This window comes from Barbus barbus, assembly GCF_936440315.1.
Source record: "Barbus barbus genome assembly, chromosome: 35".
Classification (NCBI taxonomy): domain Eukaryota; kingdom Metazoa; phylum Chordata; class Actinopteri; order Cypriniformes; family Cyprinidae; genus Barbus; species Barbus barbus.
Genome location: NC_136763.1, coordinates 23,355,032 through 23,378,532, shown reverse-complemented (window position 1 = coordinate 23,378,532; position 23,501 = coordinate 23,355,032). Strand labels below are relative to the sequence as shown.

At 37.7% G+C, this 23,501-nt stretch overlaps 1 protein-coding gene across 2 annotated transcripts; it reads left to right on the top strand.

Moving 5' to 3' along the window:
* The first annotated feature begins 276 nt into the window (after positions 1-276).
* On the top strand, positions 277-22,761 carry LOC306855306 (adhesion G protein-coupled receptor L4-like). Of its 2 annotated transcripts, XM_079393886.1 has the most exons (16): positions 277-328; positions 4,902-5,054; positions 6,244-6,393; positions 6,509-6,655; positions 6,846-6,916; positions 8,939-9,106; positions 9,383-9,566; positions 11,232-11,348; positions 11,455-11,654; positions 11,751-11,927; positions 13,519-13,722; positions 13,838-14,058; positions 14,252-14,318; positions 17,753-17,844; positions 22,305-22,473; positions 22,591-22,761. In XM_079393886.1, exons 1-16 carry the CDS (start codon positions 283-285, stop codon positions 22,651-22,653), a joined length of 2,229 nt encoding a protein of 742 aa, XP_079250012.1. In that variant the 5' UTR covers positions 277-282; the 3' UTR covers positions 22,654-22,761. The 2 variants fall into 2 exon arrangements, 1 of the variants encoding a protein (XP_079250012.1); XR_013782921.1 differs by lacking the exon at positions 17,753-17,844 and having other exon boundaries at positions 22,591-22,707.
* The last annotated feature ends 740 nt before the right edge of the window (positions 22,762-23,501 follow it).

Here is a 23,501-nt window from a genome sequence, read left to right as displayed (position 1 = left end):
AATCTTCAAGTTCAGGTTTTAGTTGCTAAGGCATTTTCACTAGTGGCCTGAAACATTTAGGCTTCTATCATCAGTAATTTGTTTATGTTATTGCGTTTGTCAAGTGGCGTCCGTGTGTGTGTGTGTGTGTGAGGATGAGTTGTGTCCCTCTGTGTTTTTGTGAGTTGATTGAAATGGACAGGAAGGGTCAGGATTAGAGAAACAGGAAGCTGACATAAGGAAGTATCGTGCGTCACACAGATATTCACGTACTGCTTAAAGACATTCCGACTCAAATCCGAAATGGAGTTTTTCCACAGATTTCCAATGAAACTCCTGCTTTTCGCTGGTAAGTCGCTTTGATTACCTTTTATGATCTTGATACAGTTCAGGTTAATCAATTAAATTAACTTTTTGTATACAGCTATTGCTTAACTGCACTTTAATTTATTTCTTTATTGTTGGAAATGCTCAACATAAGAAATCATAAATAAATCAAATTATATCAAATAAATACATTTTGTAGTCTAATTTGGAGGAGATCATTACTAGTTCTCTCACATTTTACCATAGGCAACATTGTTTTTCACAATGTCTTTATTTTTTAATCTTTATTTTGGACATACCTTAAAATATTCACTCTCAGATTTGTATGTTTCCACATGACCAGGAACTATATAATGAATTATAGTTATTATAATGAATGCATAATGCATTATAAAATACCTTCTATGTGTCATCTCATGAATATTCATAAGTTTAAATGTATTACAATATTTACTTATTTGTTATAGCTTTTAAGAATATGATTTATAACAATGAACACGTTGCATCCACTTAAATTACAATGGATTATATTTCTCATAGTTATAATGTATTATAAGTCTCATATCTTGCCATGTTATTTATGTTACTTTACTTAAAGCAGACAATGACCACTTATTAGTAAAAATAATTACTTCTACAACTATAAGATCAGATGAATGTGTAATATGACACATTTGCTTTAAAATATTTTTATTGTAATATCAGTTTGATTATTTTGGTACCCTTTAGACAGCTGTTGATAAGTAATGCTGCAACTACATGTTAACTAGCAGTCATTAGAGCATTAGTAGTATGTCTAAATATATGCTAACACTATTTTGATGGTATATAAAAACACTATTTTTTCAGTTGAAAGTATTTACTAGCTCACATCAAAATTAACATTAGCCTCACAGGAAACACTCAAATAACACTCAGCACCTAACCCCTTTCAAGATCAAGTTTATTTGTATAGCGCTTTTTACAATACAAATCGTTGCAAAGCAGCTCTACAGGAAATTAAGTTTCCACAATATATTTATTGCAGAACCTTAATATATTTGTTATGAGGCATGAGTCATGGGGATCCATTTGCAAGCTTTTATTGGTAAACATGGTCAGTTCACAGGCTGGGTCAGACAACAGCAGACAGGATTGGCACAGGCAAGACACAAGGGTATTCCTAGGGCAAGTGTGGGTCGACGATCGGCGTACAGTATCCAAAGGGGCTAGACAGAAGGGTAATCCAGGTACGAGAGCAATAATCCAATCGAGGAGCAAACAAAGTCCGAACGGCAAGGCAAAGGGGTAAATCCAGGAAACACGGGCAGATATCAAAACACAAGTAAACAGGCAAGGCTAGACTAAGACAAGAAACTGGGAAAGGCTTGGTAAAGTAGCTATCAGCAGAGACTGTGATAAATGCTAAACAATACTCGGCAGTGACAGAGAGGAAGTCCAGGGCTTATAAAGGGTGTGTGATTGGGTGATAGTTCTCAGCTGTGAGCGTGATTAGTGTAATCAGCTGTGTGTGTCGTCAGTGCAATGGATGATGGGAAATGCAGTCCAGTGTGCCGTGTAGTGTGAAAGTCCATGTGGTGAGCGGGTGACCTCTGGTGGTGAACGAATGGAAGTTCATGGCCAGGATTCGTGACATAGCCCACACACAATCCAGGAGGGCGGTGGAGCGGAGGCGGAACAGAGGGAGGGACGGAGGGCCAGGTCCACATGGAAATGGAGAGACTGGAGATTGAGGCAGAACGGGAAGCCAGGGCAGAGACGATGTAACTGGAGCCCACCAGGGCGGAGCAGACGGAACTGGAGCCCACCAGGGCAGAGCAGAAGACCTCCCCGGCGGAGCAGACGGAACAGGAGTCCATCAGTGTAGAGGAGACAGGGCAGAATACCTCCACGGCGGAGCTGAAGACCACCACGACAGAGCTGAAGACCACTAGACCAGAGCAGGCGGCGCGAATGACCACCAGACCTGAGCAGAAGACCATCACAGCAGAGCAGATGACCACCAGAGTGAGACAGCCAACCTCCACGGCGGAGCAGACAGAGCAGGAGTCCACCAGTGCTAGGAGACAGAACAGGAGCCCACCAGGGCGGAGCAGATGACCACCAGACCTGGGCAGCAGACCGCCCTGAAGACCACGGCAGGGACTGGGACCTAGGGAACACTGAAACGCACGAAACGGACAGAGAAATTTTGGCCCCAAGAGCCAAGGCAGAAAACACAAAGTTAAATGGTTTCCTGGGCTAAGAGTTCATACTCATTCAGAATAGAGCTTAAAAATTGAGTAAAGTCAAGATCATTGATGGGAACTGGATTGGCAGGTAGCTCACGAACTAATTCATAGAGTGATATGGGGTAGATTGACAGTTCAACATCAGCGTTATAGATAGACAGTTCTTGACAGACAGGGAAATCAAACACTCGCTGGAACACTAAACAAGTTGACAGTTCCTTGGTGGGTTCGTTGGTACTAACGGGGGTAACAAGACAGACATTGAGTGCATTAGTGATTTTGGGGCTCATGACAGGCAGGTTTAAGGGTTTACAGATGGGTTTTTGGGTTGTGACAGACAGTTCAGGATTAGACTCATGGACTGGAACAGGACATACAGATGATTCAGAACTATATACATTTGAGAGTAATGGTACAACAGACAGATCAAAACTGGGTGTATTGACAAACTGGAAAGACAGATGGTTCACTAATGGGTTCTTTAGCAGTGACTGGGTTAACTGGACATACAGAGAGTTAATTTGGGATGACCGTGGAAATGACAGAACTGGATGGAAGTCCCTGAATGGCCCCTGTAGCCGGAGCAGGATAGTCAGGGAGTTCACAGGCCATATCCTCGGGGATGATAGAACAGGTGGAGAGTTCAGAAGCAGCCTCCTTGGCTAATTCGGGGCAGGACAATAGTTCATGACTGGCCTCCATGGCCGGTTCAGGACAGGACGAGGATTCACAAATGGCCTCCATAGCCGTGACTGGGCAGGACGAGGATTCATAAACGGCCTTCATAGCTGTAACAGGGCAGGACGAGGACTGCTGAATGGATACTACGGACACCTCCGGAGGTTCTGCAGTAAAAGCCGCCACCTCTAGAGGTTCTACAGCAGTACCGTTAGGAAATAGGGAGTTCATTACCCGGACATCTACAGCGCTCATTTACAGTTCTTTTGACCATGACATGACAGGCTGAAGGTGCGTTGCTAGGCACCACCACCACGCAAGGAGCGGAAGCGACCACTGCCGTTTTGGGAGGTTCTGCAGCGTGTGCCGCCACCTCTGGAAACATCACAGGAGACGCTGCCGCCTCTGGGAGTTCTGTGGTGGTGTACGCAGCCCAGACACACCAAAGAGAATTCCCCATCATGGGAAGCACTTTAGACCGGGGCATCAATTCAGGAACAGAAGGGATAGAATGAATGGATTTGGGAGTACCAGCTGCGCGTGCAGATGCCAGTTGTGCATCCCTCACGCTGGATACCAGACAAGTAACTCGAAGGACTGACCTTAAATATCTGGGTGTGACAGACAAGACGAGACCAGACTCTGGCAGATCAGCGGAGACGTGGTGAGACTCTGGCAGATCCGCGGAGACGTGGTGAGACTCTGGCAGATCCGCGGCGACGTGGTGAGACTCTGGCAGATCCGCGGCGACGTGGTGAGACTCTGGCAGATCCGCGGAGACGTGGTGTGACTCAGAATAGTTGGCTGAAACATGGCAGACAGGAAGTCCATGGCTTATAAAGTGTGTGTGATTGGGTGATAGTTCTCAGCTGTGAGCGTGATTAGTGTAATCAGCTGTGTGTGTGTCGTCAGTGCAATGGATGATGGGAAATGCAGTCCAGTGTACTGTGTAGTGTGAAAGTCCATGTGGTGAGCAGGTGACCTCTGGTGGTGAACGAATGGAAGTTCATGGCCAGGATTCGTGACAATATTTAACTTATGGCAAAATTTGGTAATTCTGTATGTTGTCAGAGCGTTGGTATCCTCTGAGGTCCTCTGAGGGGTTGGCATCATCTCTTCTCAGGTGTTTGGTCATCTCAGATCATTTAAGGGTTGGATCCAGACTGAAGCTTCTGTAAGATGTAGTAAGATACTGTGCAGATCTTAAATAAACAATGTCAAGATATGATGTAGTCCATTATAAATGTAAAAATAGATTTATTATGGTGTTATAAATAATCATACTCTGAAAAGTTATAACCACAACTACGCAAGTATTATAATGTATTGTTGTTATGATTATTCATAAAAAAAGATATAAGACATTGTAAGGTTTATATATATATATATATATATATGCATTATGCATTAATTATGATGCCTTAAGAAAACCCTTATAATGTATTATAAAAAGGGGTTTCATAGAAAGTATTACCAAATTTATTTATTTACTTATTTGACTTTTAAAAAAATAAAAATGTGATTGTACTTTAAACACAATAGAACCTTTCGACAAAAATCTGCCTTAATTATACAGATTTACCAGCTTGCCCATGCATGTGAAAACTTGAACATCCCCATTAAGTGCTCTAATTCATGTGTGTGTTTGAGAATAATTGTGCTGCTATTATATATGATCTTTTAAAGCCTGGTTTTCAAGTGTGCTGGATCCATGCAGATTTGTTGACATTTGCCAGTCCTGTCACCAGAATGCCGACTGCAGGCGGAACGATGACTCTCAAAAAAGCTTCTGCTACTGCAAACGAGGGTTCACTGGAAATGGAATCAACAATTGCCAGGGTTTGCCACTTATTTTATTAAATTAAACAAAATGCTAAATGCACTTTAGTGCTTTTGCTATTAAGAGTAACAAATTCAAACAGAAGAGACTGCAATCCAGTATTTTATGAGTAGTTTACAAATTTTGTCAAATTGATTGTTCAGGGTCAGTATCAAACAGGATGATCAGAAATAATATTTCATGAATTATTTCTATGAGTTATCAGAATAAATATTTCTATAATAAGTCAGATAAACTTCAAACTGACTGATGTTATAAACTATAATATCTACCCCCATTTAAAGGCAACACAGTTCAAATCCATATACTGAATCATTAAGAACAGATACGATTTTATTACTTGAATCTTTAATTCAAGTAAAAAAAAAAAGAAAATAGTTTTTGAGAAACAGACAGTTTTGGTCCACCCTACAACTTATAGCTGTAGATAGTTTCATATAAAGTTTTATATGACAGTTCAACTCTTCTAATGTGATTTTGACATGCACTTTTAAAAATAAAGGTGCTTCACGATGCCATAGAGGAACCTTTTTTGTCTAAATAGTTCCATAAAGGACCGTTAACATCTGAATCCTTTCTGTTTCACAAAAGGTTATTTGTGGCGAAAGAAGGTTCTTCAGATTATAAAAAGGTAAGGAAGAGATGGTTCTTTAAAGAACCTTTGACTGAATAGTTCTTTGTGAAACAAAAATGGTTCTTCTTTGGCATCGCTGTGAAAAACCTTTTAAGCACCTTTATTTTTAAGAGTGTAAGTGCTGATATTTAGCTACTGATTTTTCAGTGTCCTTTCTTACATATTTTGATATTAGGTGGCAACAAGTTTCTTATTTTATGTTACAAATGAGTCATCAAATTATTCACTCAACAAAATGATTCATTTTTTTAGGAATTTCCGAGACCAAAAAAAAAAAAAAAAAAAAACAACAGCAGATACAATAATAACTGCTTAGCAACCACACAATAACCTAGCAAAGCTTTATTCATTTAAATTTCAAATTGCCAAGTACTCAAACTACATCTGACACTTTCAGGAAAAAACATAAAATTTTTTTTAAATACAATTTCAGAATTTTGCAATTCTCTGATTTACTCACTCAAATTTTCCTCTGGACTGTCTTGCTGAAACACTTCAGTGCATAGAGCTGCTGCTTCTCAGTTTAATGGATCTGCTTATATGACCCTTCACAGATGACAATGAGTGTCAGAATGTAACCGATATATGTGGCCCAAATGCCACATGCTACAACACCGTTGGAAATTACTACTGTACCTGTGTGTCTGGATTCACTGCAAACGGAAAGCAGGAATTTCAACCTAATGATGGGACCAAATGTAAAGGTATGAATCAGTCATACACCACAATAGACTTAAAGAAATGTATGAATGCCAAGAAGAAGAGTATATAACTGACTCTATAATAGTGAAGACGAGCTTGGCTATTTATGAATTGCAGATATTGATGAGTGTATGGATGCTGATAGATGTGGACCATTTTCTAAATGCCACAACACAAACGGCTCATTCAACTGCTCGTGTCTGAGAGGTTATACGTCCCTAGCAGGGCCCTGGTTTAAGCCTAAAAACGGGACGGACTGCAGAGGTGAGATCTGTAAAGTTCTGCTCTCAGTATACTGTGCATCTGAAATTGTGGTTAGAATCTTGCTGTGAATTTTACATTTCATTTTCCCTCATGTGCTTGTTTGAACATTTTGGCATAAAAAAAAGTGAAAGGTAAGCTTAATCGTAGTTTTCCATATAAATGCATTCATGTGTTTTTGTGTTTGTGTCAGAGAACCCAAAGAAGCACTGCCATCAGGACCACAGATGTATCAAAGATGCTGTTAACAACACACTGGAAAGAGTGAGTGAAGTATTAACTTTATTATTCCACATTGTGCATTACGAACCTTTTATATTATAATATGTATTTTTACATATTATTGGAAATAGTGAGTTACATTCTGTATGTGAAGGATTCACTTTACTTCAATATATCACACAATAGCCACATAGAATAAACCATTTATATTGCTAATGATACAAGAAATGGCAAATACTGAACTTTTTAATTTTGCCATTATACAACATATGATAGAGGTGTGTGTGTGTGGGGGGGGGGGGGGGTAAACTAAAATAAATAGTAGTAATTATAATAATAATAATAATTTGCCAAGTGATGATCAAACTAAAAAATGTGGCAACATTTTCCATGAAACCTGCAAATACTTTATGCTGCAGATATACAATTTAAAATAACTGTTTTCTAATTGAATATATTTTAAAATGTTATTTATTCCTGTGATGTGAAGCTGAATTTTCACTATCAGAAATCATTCTAAAATGCTGGTTTGCAGCTCAAGAAACATCTATTATTATCATCAATGTTAAATACAGTTGTGCTGCTTAATATGTTTGTGGAAAGTATGATACACTTTTGAGAAATTTAAAACAAACGGCATTTATGTGAAATATAAATTGTTTTGTAATATTATAAATATATTTACTGTTGCTTTTCAATGTAATACATCCTTGTTAAATTAAAATAAATAAATCTTACTGAACACATACTTTTGAACTGTATATATATTGTAGTTTATATATTAGTTTTAATCTCAGCTGTAAACAACTGTATTCATAGTTTAGTTGTTTTTATGACCATAATCGATTTAAACCCACAATTTGAAGGGGGAAAAAAAATGTGCAGAATGTGACAGTGCTGCTTTCTGTGCACCAGTGCAAAATACTTCCTGTCTTTATTTTAAGAGTCTATTGTGGGTAACAGGTAAATAGCTTGTACACTCGGTGATAACTGGACATCTTGTCCAAATGCAGTCACCTCTCTCTCTCAGATGTTTTTCCTCTCACCTTGCTGAGAACATCTCTATTTCAGGAAACAGCTGCTCTGGAGGTTTTGTCATACAACAATCAGGATGGAGTGTTTTAGGAAATGTCAACAATATTTCAGGAATGGTGTGAGAAGCCACACAGAAACACCCATAGATATCACTTTAATTTAACTTAACTTACATTGTACTTCAAAAAATTAAAAATAGCAACTTTAATAGTAATTGATATATTAAAAAAACAACTACATCCTATTTACTTTTTATGGAAAGTAATGCATTACATTAATTTTGCATTACTTGTTGTCACCTGAGCTGGGCTTGCTTATTTATTTTAATAAAAAAAATAAAAAAAGAATTACATTATTTTTTGGCTACTGTAAAAGGGCCTTTCACACCAAAAGTGAGACAAGGAAGTGCTTCTGTCTCTGCAACTCACTCCCAATTTCTCTCAATATAGGGACAGGAGAGCTGTCAGAAAATGAATTGGAAAACAGTGTTACTTATTTGAAAAAGCAACTGTATTTTCTTTGAAAACTTAAAAGTAATGTGTTACTTTACTAGTTACTTGAAAAAAGTAATCTTATTGCGTAACTCGTGTTACTTGTCATGCGTTACCCCGAACACTGATAATAATAATAATCAATATTTTAGACATATTGCATGTGTCATTTAGGTCTTTACAGCATTCGGTCCTCATCCTTACGGATTCAGTTTTGATGTACAGTAAGTGTGAGATAATAGTTCCCTCTGCTGGCGAAGCTGTAGATCTGCAGCTCCTCTCATAGCAAATACTAGACAATCATCTAAATGATTATGATGAATGATTCTCTTTTGTTTATTCGCTGGTTGGTACTAAACTAGGAATATAAAGAGTTTCTTAATGTGTCTCCTGATTCAGGCCTATGATTTAAATATGATAAAACAGCTGTGTATTTTCTGCATCTTCCCTGTGATGTATAATCTTTCAGATGCCATCATTCATGATGTATCATATACCAAACAATGAGTGAATTTTAAAACTATTTTCGTCTCTATAGATGATTAATCTGTCAACGCCACAGCGTCTGAAAGAGATAAGATATCAAACATCAGTTGAACTTTCTCCTGTTCTCCTCATGTCATACATCGAGGCCATGGCCAGCCATAAACTAAGTCCTGGAGATGAGTCTCAGCATCCCGAGGAACACATCAATGAAACCATCACGGTAATTTATGTGCCCTTCCACATACAAGCAAGAAGAGAAAAAACACACCTGCTAATTTTAGTAAGCCTGAATGTTTTACACCAAAAAGTATCAATTAAAAAGCATAACCCCAAATTATGCAATTGCATTACACCCTATACAGTAGAAGCACCATTCAAATCAATTAGGAAGCTACATAAACACAGCATTATAAACTGAAAAGATTATCGATAACCACAGTTGTTATATGTTCGTAACTGAAATCATTGCCTGTTTGCTTTGTGTTTTTTCTGGTAGAATCTGGTTTTCAGTGTGAATAACTTAGTCGAGAAGGATGAAAAGGTGGAATGGGACAAGATAAATGAGGATTTGAGGAAATATTACGTCACCACACTCCTTCACACAGTAGAGAAGGAAACACTAGCCCTGTCTGCTGGATACACACACACGACGCAGATGCAGGTGGATGCTGGTGAAGTAGGTGAGACCTCTGAAGTATGCTCTGCATAGTATAATCTTAATAATCGTAATCATAATCTTAATCATAATATAATGCATAAAATAATCTTAAAAATAAGACTTCCACACTGTAAAAAAAATTAAATAAAATTTTAGCCAATTTAATATTTTAAGGCAACCAGCTTCAGCAGATTTTTTGGAGTTTTCTCAACTTGATTTTTTAAGTTTATACAACAAAAAGTTGAGAATCTCCTACAAAAATAAATTGAGAGAACTCAAAAATCTGTTGAAGCTGGTTGCCTTAAAATGTTCACAGCAGTGTCATAAGAAACATTTTGGGTTCTTCAAAGAACCTTTCAGTGGACAGTTCTTAAACAAACACGTTTTCCTAGTCTGAAGAACATTTATATATACAGCCATATCACCCTGTAGCCCAAGACTGGTTGCCCACTGAAGCTAAGCAGGGTTGAGCCTGGTCAGTACCTGGATGGGAGACCTCCTGGGAAAACTAGGTTGCTGTTGGAAGAGGTGTTAGTGAGGCCAGCAGGGGGTGCTCACCCTGCGGTCTGTGTGGGTCCTAACGCCCCAGTATAGTGACGGGGACACTATACTGCCAAAAAGCACCGTCTTTCGGATGAGACGTTAAACCGAGGTCCTGACTCTCTGTGGTCATTAAAAATCCCAGGATGTCTTTCGAAAAGAGTAGACGTGTGACCTCGGCATCCTGGCCAAATTTCCCATTGGCCTCTGACCATCATGGCCTCCTAATCATCCCCTTACACTGATTGGCTTCATCACTCTGTCTCCTCTCCACCAGTAAGCTGCTGTGTGGTGGGCGTTCTGGCGCACTATGGCTGCCGTCGCATCATCCAGGTGGATGCTGCACACTGGTGGTGGACGAGGAGACACCACCCCTCACAATGTAGAGTGCTTTGAGTGCTTAGAAAAAGCAGAAAAGCGCTATATAAATGTAATGAATTATTATTATATATATATATATATATATATATATATATATATATATATAATCTGAACATCCCTTTTCCACTATAAATAACTTTTTGTGCAGTGGTCCATGGAGGTTAAAGGTTCTTCATGGAACCATAGATGCCAATCAAGAACCCATATTTGTAAGAGGAAACGTCAGTAAACTTAAAGGATAATGTCTTTGAAGAAAATAGCCAGTACATATTCTGTTTTTCTACACGCTCAGGACAAAAAATAAAAAATAGCTACAAAAGCTGTAAATAGGGTGTCATGCTTTCAAAAAGTACACCTTTGTAACTTATTCATCCCTAAAAGGTATATAGTATTTCCTAAAGTGTATTGGTTCCTTTTGAAAGGGTACTGCCCCAGTGACAGCTTTTGTATTTTTGTTCTGAGAGTGTATGGATTTTAATGTGATTCAGTGCTTGACTCATTTTCATATACTGCTAATCTTATGGACAGAACAGATATAGGATACACTTCACGAGTCTTTTTTTTAAATATATATTTTCACAGATATTCTGCTTGATGAATCACATTTGATTATGTTTTATATCATTTTTCTGGTTTTCTTGTCATTTTGTAATGCCTGTTGTCATACTATTTTTACAGTGGATTTCAGTAGCTTAACTTATTGTGATTTAACACTATTTATTTCAACCTGTTAGTGATAAAAGGTGCTAATAATTGTGTTTTCTAGAAATGAAACTATACAAATTTGAACCCCACCAAGCACATAAGCAACCAGTTTCAACAAACATCCAAGGAAACTCCATTTCGCTGAACCCTAAGAATTCAAAAGAGGGAAACAATAACGGTTTGTAAACAATCTTTCTTAAACCTTCACAGCAAATTGAATACAAATGCACCGAATGATTAACATTTATGTCTTTTTTCTCTGTCTTGTTCTGTCTCTGCTGTAGGCAGCACCTCTGTTGTATTTCTCATTTATAACAATATTGGGGATCTTTTAAAGCCTGCTGATGACCCTGGTGTGGCCGATTACTCTCGCTATGCAGCAGCGGGCGAAATTATAGTTAATTCACCAGTAATAGCAGCAGCCATCAGTAACCCAAAGACATTTGCATTGAACAATGTCACCTTCACTCTCAAGCACACACAGGTGCAGTTTGAATGATTTATTAATTAATTAAAAATAGTTGTGGGTGTGAATGTAATTTTTATTTAATGTACTGACTGAGTTTTGCTTTTTCTAAAGGAGATAGATCCTATCCTTGATGAGACTAAATGTGCATTTTGGGAGTATTCCCAGAGCATGATGGGACACTGGAGTCTGGGCGGCTGTACACGCACTCAAGTGAATGCCACACACACTTCATGTTCCTGTAATCACCTGACACACTTCGCTATTCTCATGTCCTCTGCGCAAGCCAATGTAAGTCTGAACTACTGCTGCCCTCTACTGGTCCCCACAAAAACACAGTGTCCCCAAAATGTACTTGGATGCATTAGAAACCAAAATCAACTGGCAACTATGGATATTTATTTATGTATTTAAGAAATGTCAGAAAGTGACAGTAAAGATTTTTGTATATTTGACAGCCTACATCCTTCACAGATGGATGCTGTTGTGATTTAGGTTAAAAACACATCAATACTCAGTAGATGTCATATCAAATGATCTGTAATTATAGACAAAGCAATAGTGACCACTTAATAAAAACAGTTCCTCACACTTGTGTAATGCGACTGTTGGATCCAATATATTCGGCACAGCATCGTCTTATAGTTTCAGTCTTTCTGAAAATGGTTCGTCGAATTGTGCCTTGACTTTAAACGAATCTGCGGTAAAATTAAGTGAACCAAGGACCAGCTTCTTACTGAAACGGTCTGGAATTTCATAAAAAATAAAGTTCATCCACTCTTTCCTAATGCTGGGATCAAAGACTGTGTTTTTCCACAACTTTGCACTGCATAGTGCCTTGTTGTCTTCGAAGCATCATTATCATTTGGTTTCTGCGTAGACCTGCACGTTCGCCTCTCTCGTAAACACTACATGCGAAAATCGGTGGGCGGGGCTAAACAGCAGTGATGTAGAAGCAGGCGTTATTTTTCTTCTTCTGTGTTTAGCCACACTATTACATCGTAGAGTAGAACATTCCACAAGCTGTCAATATAAGGCTTCAATATAATCTGTTTTTAGACTAACGAGAAGGTTTTGAGATCTGAAACGTACAGGATGTTTTTATAATACAATGACGTCTTAGGGCGTGTTCACACTTGGCATCTTTTTTGACCAGAAAAAGTTGACGAGTGCTTTTGTTGTAAAATAAAAAGATGGCAGCGTTTTGGTTACAAATAGCAGCCGAGGACATATATTTTTGCTATAACAACAGCTGCAACAGTAGGCTAGCACTGTGCTACAGAAATGTTGGCTTTTGTTAAGTTAAATTTGGTTTTTGAAGTTAAATGCAAGGTAATGTCGGTTCACAAAGACGTTTGTGGGAGCGTGACATTATACGGGGAAGGAAACTGTATGATGCTTCCAACAATTTCGTCCAGGAGCTCCGGTTAGATGATGTACGGTTTGCGGCATATTTTAGACTAGATAGAGTTTTGTACTCATATCATACAACTCCTTGTGCTCCGAAACTAGTACGATCTGTCTACCGACAATCTTCAATTTTTTCAAAAAGACACTGAGCTGCAGAAAAAGACGTCGGCAGTGGCATTTTAAAATGCGCTCAGGACTTTTTTGAAAACACGATTTAATCCATAGGATTATAATGTAAAACAGACACTGGCATCTTAAAAAAAAAAGATGCCAAGTGTCAACATAGCCTTATATGTCAAAAGATCAAGGGAATTTTGATTTCTCAGCTCATGACCACAGTGTTCTTTTAAAAGAATCCCCAGCCTTCTAATTTTTTATCAAAGAATCCTGCAAAAAAAAATAAAAAATTTAAATGTAATTTAAAAAAGAGAACATTTGTAAATGTAGCCTTTTCCTGTTCTGTTTTATGCAGTTGCTTGCACACTATAATGTTCTGATGAGAATAACACAGCTGGGAATGGTGATCTCCATCATCTGCCTGTCCATGTGCATTTTCACCTTCTGGTTCTTCCGAGACATCCAGAACACCAGAACCACGATCCACAAGAACCTGTGCTGCAGCCTCTTCATGGCCCAGTTCATCTTCCTCATCGGAATTAACAAGATCGCACATAAGGTTCACTCCTCAAACTCTATTAATGTGTCAGATGGAAACATAAACTCTTAAAAAATGCAGCCTATATTAAGTAATATTGTAATATTAATACTTGTTTTTTCACTATGTGTTTCAGTGGTTCTGTTCTCTTATTGCTGGCCTGCTGCACTATTTCTTCTTAGCTGCGTTTGCTTGGATGTGTATAGAGGGGATCCATTTATATCTCATTGTTGTTGGCGTCATCTACAACAAAGGTTTTCTCCACCGTAACTTCTACTTATTTGGTTATGGAAGTCCTGCTGTGGTTGTTGCAATATCTGCAACTCTTGGTCATAAATATTATGGCACCAGTACTGTGTAAGTTTTAAGTATTTTGCATTTTGTGGTATTTGTTAAGGAAATCATAGCTTCCATTTATTTTAAATGTACAAAATGCCTGTGTTGCAAAATAAGGTGGATAGTATTTAAGCCTTGCTTCACTCACGTTTTCTTCAGACAATGTAAATCTAGTTTTACAATAACTAACTTGTGTTATTAATATCTTGTTAAGGTGTTGGCTAAGCACTGAAAATAACTTCATCTGGAGTTTCATAGGACCAGCCTGTTTGATCATTCTGGTGAGTATATGCTCTTGTGTTATTGTGCATTCAGTAACGGCAACTGACAGTCTATAACCCATGAACACTCATCAGAACCCGCGTAAAATCAGTATCAGTAATAGTGATCATTAGCATTTTGCTGTATTCTTGAAGGTGCCATAGAATGCATTGATACAATATTTTATATCTGATATCTTCATAGAAGGTATGTGGCTTAGGTAAGGGCAAAAATTCTCCAGAAGCAGTTTTACATGTCCATTTACAACCCTAAGATTTCTCCCCAGAGTGAAACGGTCTGTTATTGGCTTATTTGGAAGGGTCATGAATAATAATGTTGAGGTCTGCTCTGATTGGCTGTTTCACAGTGCGGCTCAATGTTGAGCTCTGTTCTGATTGGCTGTTTCATAGTGCGGCTCATTTCAGTATCTCACAGGAAGGAAACACAGGGAAAATATATATTTCAATACTTTCTTGTGCAGTTATATTGTTGGGTAATTATACTGTAAATAAGATCCGGGCATCAGGGAGCCGCTATTAATATGCTGGCCACTGAAACTGCTTTGGAATGCACGATCGCGTTTTACTTTAAGTTTCGAGATTTGTGATCGCACAAACTCTGTTTATACTATGGAGCGGCAGCACTTACCACACATTTTACAAGATCAGATGCTTGTCAGTGGTGCTAGGATCTGTAAATCATTCGCAATCTTCCTCAGGCATCGCTCCTCCTTACTCTGTTTATGTGGTAAGTGAAATCTTATGTACTGTAACAGGCTATCGCTAGCAAGGAGCTAACCATGTCCCTTTAGTGGATCGCGTTATTTTATTAGAAATTGTTTTTTTGTTTTCCATGCCTTTCTGAATACAGACACCAACCCATCCCTGCACTTCATCGCACAGCCTGGAACCTAACATTTATTTCCATGATCTGCCATTTTCGTTGTTGTCCTCGCTTGTTTCTTCACAATACCTGCAGAACTTCTGATGGTTCTGCTCGCAGCTGGCCGTAACAGTCGGTGTTATGTTCTGATTCGCCTATTTTTCAGTGGTCTTTTTTATTCATGAGATTTACATAAGAAAGAGGAAACAATGGTGTCTGAGGCTCACTGTATGTCATTTCCATGTACGGAACTCTTATTATTCAGCTATGCCAAGGTAAAGACAGTTTCCATTCTATGGCACCTTTAACACAGCAGACTGATATCCCACAAAGATACATTGCAACTAATCCTCCATTGTTCACTCTTCTGCAGATCAGTATAACAAGTTTCTCAATTACTTCACTTGCAAGATTGAGAGCATTTACAGTTTGTTAATCCCTAGAACCTCAGTTGAGTTTGTTAATATTCAGGATCTAAATCCTCCAATCACACTCTTAAAAATCAAGGTGGTTCACGATGCCACAGAAGAACCTTTTTTGTCTAAATGGTTCCATTAAGAAACTTTAACATCTGAAGAACCTTTCTCTTTCACAAAAGGTTCTTTGTGGCAAAAGAAAGTTCATCAGATTATAAAGAGGTAAGAAAGAGATAGTTCTTTAAAGAACCTTTGACCGAATGGTTCTTTGTGGAACAAAAAATTTTATTCTGTGGAATCACTGTGAAGAACATTTTAAGCACCTTTAATTTTAGAGTGCACAACTCTTTTGAATTCTGTAATGCTTGGAATTTACTTTATTGCAAGTAGAGTTAAGTCTATGAATACTACTAATAGTATATTAGATCCACTTCCTTGCTCAATCATTAAGAACTGTCTTGAATCTGTTTGTCCTCATATAACTTAAATTGTGAATTTATCACTGAGTTTTTGTCTGAATTTATCACACAAAAATAGCTGCCATTACCCCAGTCCCTAAAAAGCCTGGCAGTGATATATCTGATTTGTCTAACAACAGGCCAATTTCTAACCTCCATTTCTGGCTAAGGTCTTGGAGCATGTTGTGGCTACTCAGTTAAATAAATATCTAGCTCTATACAGTCTTCTTGAACCTTTTCATTCTGGTTTCAGGAAAGGGTATAGTATTGAAATTGCTTTAGTGAGGGTTGTAAATCATCTTCTTATTGCAGCTGATTTGGGGATGTGCAGTATATTGGTCTTGTTAGTCCTTAGTGCTGCTTTTGACCCCATATGCCACTCTGTTTTGCTCAACAGACTGTCTAGTTGGCTGGGTCTCTCTGGAACGGTTCTTGTTTGGTTCTTATTTAACCAATTGTGCCCAGTTTGTTAGCATGGGGAATTATAGATCTGATACCGTGCCTGTTCAGGGAGTTCCTCTGGGTTCAGTATTGGGCCCAATTTTGTTTAGCATATGTATGCTATCACTTGGGCAGATTATCAGGAACTATGGTCTTGGGTACCACTGCTTTGCGGATGACACCCAGATTTACATCACCACTAGCTCTGATGATCTACACTGAATGAGTGTCTAGAAGAGATCAGAATCTGGATGCAGAGTAACTTCCTGAAACGGAATGGTTCTAAAACCGAACTGATGTTAATTGGTACAGTGGCGGCCACTTGTCGGTGGCACTTGCCAGTGGCATCAGTTTGGCTGTTGATTCTAGCATAGTTCATCCATCCTCACAGGTGCAGAATCTTGGTGTCATTTTTGATCCTCAGCTAACTTTTGATGCACATATAAAAAATATTTCTAAAATTTCCTTCTACCATCTTAAGAACATTGCACGGCTTATATCTTTTCTTACTTTTGCTGATGCAGAAAGGCTTATACATGCCTTCATTAAATCTAAATTAGATTATTGTAATGCCCTGTTTTCTGGCCTTCCAGCTAAATCTCTGAACAGGCTGCAGTGCATTCAAAATTCTGCTGCTCATGTACCTCTCCATGGGAACACATTACACCTGTGCTTTCACAGTCACACTGGCTTCCTATCAATGCTTGGATTGATTTAAAAATTCTAATTTAAACATGCAAAGCACTACATGGGACTTCACCAGCATATCTTTGCTCTCTTTAAGTTTATATACTCCTTCTCGCTCTATCTGCTCTGCCAGTTCTCTTTTATTTTATCAGCCTTCATGCAAACATAAGACTATGGGAGAAAGAGCTTTTTCATTCAAAGCCTCCAAATTATGGAATGCACTTCCTTTTAATATCAGAAATGCACCAACCCTGGATCACTTTAAAAAGTTGATTAAAACGCACTTATTTAAGGTTGTTTTTAATTAATTATTGTATTTTTGTATTGTTCTTTTTGTGTTTTAGTTTTACTGTCGCACTTTGGGTTTAAGAAAACTGCATTACAAATAAAATGCATTATTATTATTACATTTATATCTAAAATGTAATTTTATTAGACCTGTTAATTTAAAAAAAGAATTAGAAGAATAAGATTATGCTCTTTAATTAATCAAATTAATTGTTGCATATAGTTCATATTGTACTTTTTTATTGGATAAATATTACATCAAAACCAATTATTCCCTCCCAGGTTAATCTGCTGGCATTTGCTGTGATCATCTTTAAGGTTTATCGTCACACTGCAGTAAAGACACCTGAAATCAGTCACTATGAAAATATCAGGTAAAGGAAGTTATTCATCATTTTCATATAGTGCTAAAAATTGCATATCATCCTCTGTAATGTTCTGACTTAGTTTGCATAGCTTATTTCTAAATATACAGGTTCTGAGTAAAATTTAAAGGGATCATATGATGTGATTTTTTTGTTTTCCTTATGTGTTATGTAGCTGTTTGTGTATGTATAAGATCTGCAGAGTTACAAAGCTCAAAGTCTCCCACAAAAGGATTTATTCTATCTAAAAGAGAAGTCTGATCTAGATTGGGCTAAAACGCCTCATTCAAACACGCCCCCACATGTCTACGTCACGATGTGGAAATATTTGCGTAATTCTGCCCAAATGTTCACGCAAAGAAAGAAGGTGTGGTTTCAGTAACTGCAGTAGTGTTGATGCAGCCATGTCAGGGAGACGCTGTGTGTATCTATGGGAAAGCAAAAGCACTTTATTTGGCCTTCCAAAAGTAAATACAATTAGGAATCATTGGTTAAGATTTGTTTACAACAGAACAGCACAACCCAAATGTTGAATTTGTGCAAGTGCAACGCATTTTATGGAAGACAGTTTCATGAACCTAGGACAGTAAAAGGCTGGCTGTGCACAAAGGCGATTTCTAAAAAAAAACGTTGTGTGTGTGTGTGTGTGTGTGTGTGTGAGGGGATCAGGGTCACATCACAGCAGAGTGTACAGCCCGTCAGAAATCATAGCACATCAGCTGTCTTAACCGCGGCTTATGTACTGCAAATACATTCGAGCATCATCACTGTGTGTGTCACGTGACTCTGTTCGCCTTTCGGGTTGTACTGATGGTAAGGAAATTATTAACTGTCTTTTTTTTTTCTTTCTGTTTATTGAGTTTTATTTTATGGAACAGTAGTACAAAACAAAAATCAGCTGTACAAATTTAAAACCCACCTCAACCCATCCCACCCCTTGGTAGACTAAAAAAAAATCAAAAATAAATAAATAAAATAACATAATAATAAACACATATTAATTAATATTAATAGATAAACAAATAACAATAAAATAATTTTTACAAAGATTTTAGAAGACACATCATTAATAGCTGAATGCCATGAATTTACAGTTTTCACTTTAGATCCATGTATACGAGAAGTGAGAGTTCCATTTAGATAGTGTCCAACAAATACACAGTCCAGGTTCGTCTGTCCATTGTGTAAGGAGGATTCCAACGGTTGACAAGCAATTTTTTTGCTGCTGTGAGAGCAGTTAAAGATCTCTGTTGGACAGACAAGGTGAAGTCCCAAAAGTCATTCATGAAAAAATGGTGCTGAGTCAAACATATCTCAGTACCCCAAAAATATGATAGGTCTTGTGAGAGCTGAGTCCAAAAAGGTGTGAGAAAGGGGCAACAATGTGCCTAAAATTCCTTGGGAACAGAGATTACACTTAGGAGAAGATGACAGATTCATATAAAGACGTTTCATTGGAGTCAAGTAAACCTTATGCAGCAATTTCCAATGAATCATTTGGTGATTAGTGTTTTTAGAAGATCCTTAGCCCAAACAGTAGTAATAGATAAAGGTTTGTATGAATCCTCAATAAGAAAGAGATAGATGACTGAAGCAGAGGAGGGAGATTCCTCAGAAGGAAGGATTAGTTTGCACAAAGGGTGAACAGGCAGTTGAGAGTTCCAAGGCACCCCATACACCCGTAGAGCCGATATAATGCGCAAATACATAAAAAAGGAGGTGCCTGGCAGATTATATTGAATTTTAAGATTCTGGATGGATTTTAAACCACTATCATCATCGATATCTCCCAGAGTGTTTACTTTATTATGAGTCCATTGCAGACAATGAAATGGAGTACTGCCTGACAAAAGGTTATTATTGTGGAAAATAGGTGAATGCCTATGCCATTTTGTAACTAGTTGTGAACGTCTTTCAACATTCCTCCATGTGGAGAGGAGATGGGTTACAATGGGACCAAACCGAGATTTACACTGCCTAAGCAGAACTCCCGAAAAAACAAGATGCATCAATTTATACGGATAAACAATTGATTCCTCAATTGCTCTCCAAGACACAGAATCGTCATGATCAAACCAAACTTCGGAGGGAAAAGGCTTGAGTATACAGTCTAAAATTAGGGAAAGAAAGACCTCCATGTAATCTACATCGTTGTAAGGTAGTCAGTTTAATATGAGGACGTTTCCCATCCCATATATACCGTGAAACACATGCATCTAGTTTATTCCAGTAGCCAACCGGTGGAGCGAGAGGAATCATGGAAGAAAAGAAATTAATAAGTGGGAGAACATTCATTTTAATCTACTGAACCTTGGTTAATTTCAATAAACTCAGCAAATGTATTTCTGAATTGACAGCAAAAAGTTTGATCCTGTAACAATTTAGGGTTAAATCGCCATCTAGTGGCACGAGATGGCCGAGGGATCAAAGATAATCTGCACAAATTTCCATCATGATCCGACAAAGATAAGGAACAAATATCGGCATCACGAACAGCTGAAGATAAAGAAGTAGAAATGAAAATTTCGCGAATAGGATTTATAAGTAGTAGAAAAGAAAGTGAAAGACTTAGCAGAAGGGTTTAATAAACGCCAACTATCCACCAACGAGGATGAGGTTACACATTGCTGAAGATTGTCAGAACACAAAGCTTGAGAGTGTGATTCCTTTGGTCCAAATGTATCTAGGATATTCGACATTACAGAATTCATATCCGAACCCAATAAAATTTAAAAATCTGAAAACTTCAAGAGATAGGTTGACAAAACAGAGAAAAAAAGTAGGGTCAGGAGTACAAGGGGCATAAACTGAGAGAAATACAATATTCCTATTCTCCACTATTGTTTTTATATGTGTTATTATACCATCTGTATCACAACCTTTATCTAAATTATTAAGAATCTAAGTCCTCCGGGCCAATATTAGGACACCCTTGGTTTTAGTATCCAAAGATGAGTGAGATACAACTTCATAAAACTTATTATTACACCTCTGTATATCCTCCTCTTTTAAATGGGATTCTTGAACTAACACTATATCAATCTTTCTTCTTCGCAAAAAATCCAGAAAACCTGTACGTTTGTGAGGGCCATTTAGCCCATTAATATTACAACTCAATATTAAGGTCAGTCAAAGGTATCAAAGAGAGTTAATGCATAATAAGACAAAATACAAGTTTGAACATAAAACCAGCTGGGTCTACCATTAAACCCTCACCCTCCCCTTTACCATTCAAAAAAACCAAACACATTCCCATGAACTATGGCAGATCAAACCAAGAACAAACCTTGATCTGCCAGCATCCCTTAATATGGTCCGTGGCATGTCTGGAAAGAAAGACAGCGTTGCTCCGTCGGACGTTTTCACTGGGGCATGAAGTCTGCCGGCCCGCAGAATGAGCTCCCTGTCCGTGTACCGCAACAGTTTAAAGATGAAAACCCGTGGTTTAGCGCGATCTGAGAAGAGACACTATGTGCTCGCTCCACTTCAATCTCTTTGCCCGCCAGAGACGGGAGCCGCATCGGTAGTGATCTTTTCAAAAAGCCCATAGGGTCGTCCTTTTAGGAACCTTCAGGCAATCAGACCAGATGGAGATTGCTGTGCCTATAGCGATCCTGTAAGTCCACAACCTGTTGCTCGAGCACGACAATGCGCCTATCGTGATCTGCGACAACTTTCTTTTGTTCTCTCATCTCCCCTGTAAGAAGATACAGTTTAGAGCATAGCGACTGAACAAATGTCATGTGAGAAGCGAATTTTTTCCGCATCGCCGTCAACTCGGTTCTTAGAATGTCCTCAAAGTGTGTAACAGTGTTCGCTATCTTGTCCATCATATTGCCTGAGTTCGGTGTCTTGGATTTCTTCTGAATCGGAGAAGACGACTGAGACAACTCCTGCTGTTTACGACTGCATGCCAATCAGGTAAAGCACCACCAATAAATAAAACTTAAAAAAAACGGAAAAAAAAAAAATCAGCAAAAAGAGGCCAAACGTACGGAGCTGTATTAAAGTGCGACTAGGTTCATGAGCACGTCACATGACTCCTCCATTATTAACTGTCTTTATGTTTATTTTGAAAGCTGAACCTTGCAATTATGGTAAGAGGCGTTACATTTCCGACGTGCGTTTGTGGTGTTTGGCCAATCACAATGCACTGGGTCAACTGGCCAATCAGAGCAGACTGTGCTTTGTAGAAAATGACACGTTTGAGAGAGGCGGGGCATAGTAGAACAACAGTAGTGTACAGTATTTGAAAAATAATGTGTTTTTTGAACATTAAAGCATGTCAGCATATTCTGTTACACCAAATACACAAAATAATGATCTTTAAAATAGCATCATATGACCCCTTTAATTTTTTTCTCAGGGCATGTCAGGGTTGCTAAATACTAAAATTACTAATCAAACTGCAGCCTTAAACACTCATAATTACGAACCATTTTTAATAGAATTCAATAATTATTCCCCAGGTCTTGTGCAAGAGGAGCCATTGCTCTGCTGTTTGTTCTGGGAGTTACCTGGATATTTGGTGTCATGCACATCTTATATGAGACTACCCTCACAGCGTATCTCTTTACATTCGCCAATGTGTTCCAGGGGATGTTCATTTTCATATTCCTTTGCGTTCTATCCAGAAGGGTAAGGTTCAAATTCTTCTATACATTTGTACACTATATTCCATTAATTATTTATTATTCAGTTTACTGTTTACCATTTTGCACCTGTAATGGCAAATGTTTTCACTTTTATCATCAGATTCAAGAGGAGTACTACAGATTATTCAAGAATATTCCATGTTGTTTTGAGTGTCTGGGATGAACTTTATCAAAAGAGAAACTGACTACAGCACCGGCCTGCAAATGCTTTTAAATATGAGCACTATAAAGATGTACTTAAGAATATGCGTGACAAAGTTCCAATATATTTATTTTTTGAGAGAAATGTATTAACTAAAATGTTACTGCATGCTATGATCTAAAAGTTTCATAACCAATTGCAGTCCGTAGCTAAAGGTTTTACAGTCAATGGCAATATATATATATATATATATATATATATATATATATATATATATATATTTTTTTTTTTTTTTTTTTTTTTTTTTTTTTTTTTTTTTTTTCTGTCTGACAATTGATTGTCTAAGATGATTTCATATGTACTGTGTTCTGGACTAATAAAAACATTTTCTGTCTTTGATATGTTCATGTCGACTCAAGTACTGTTTTGGGTCATTCCACGAAAATCGGTGCCTCTTGCATCCCTAAGAAATAATCTAACATACAATTAATATAAACACATATAATAATAAATATAAAATACATTTGCGATTTAAAAATATAACAATACTATGTATTTGTTTCATGAATATTACATCAAAAAGTAAATAATTTAAGTAATATTTATGCTGATAAGGGTAAGGTTTTTGACCTGTCCCTTACTATGATTTCTCTTTTTCAGTGATGAAGGCAAAATTATATAAAAATCTAATTTTCATATTGTTCTAAATGCAGTCTCGTTGTTAAGCAATGCTTTTGTCATCATAAGTATTTTTTTTTTTCTATAAAATATAAATTATTTTATTGGTGTCCCCTGATTTCATGTCATCCCTGTTACCCTCATCAAAAAACGCTTGTAAAATAATTTAAGTGACATCACTTCTAGGAGGT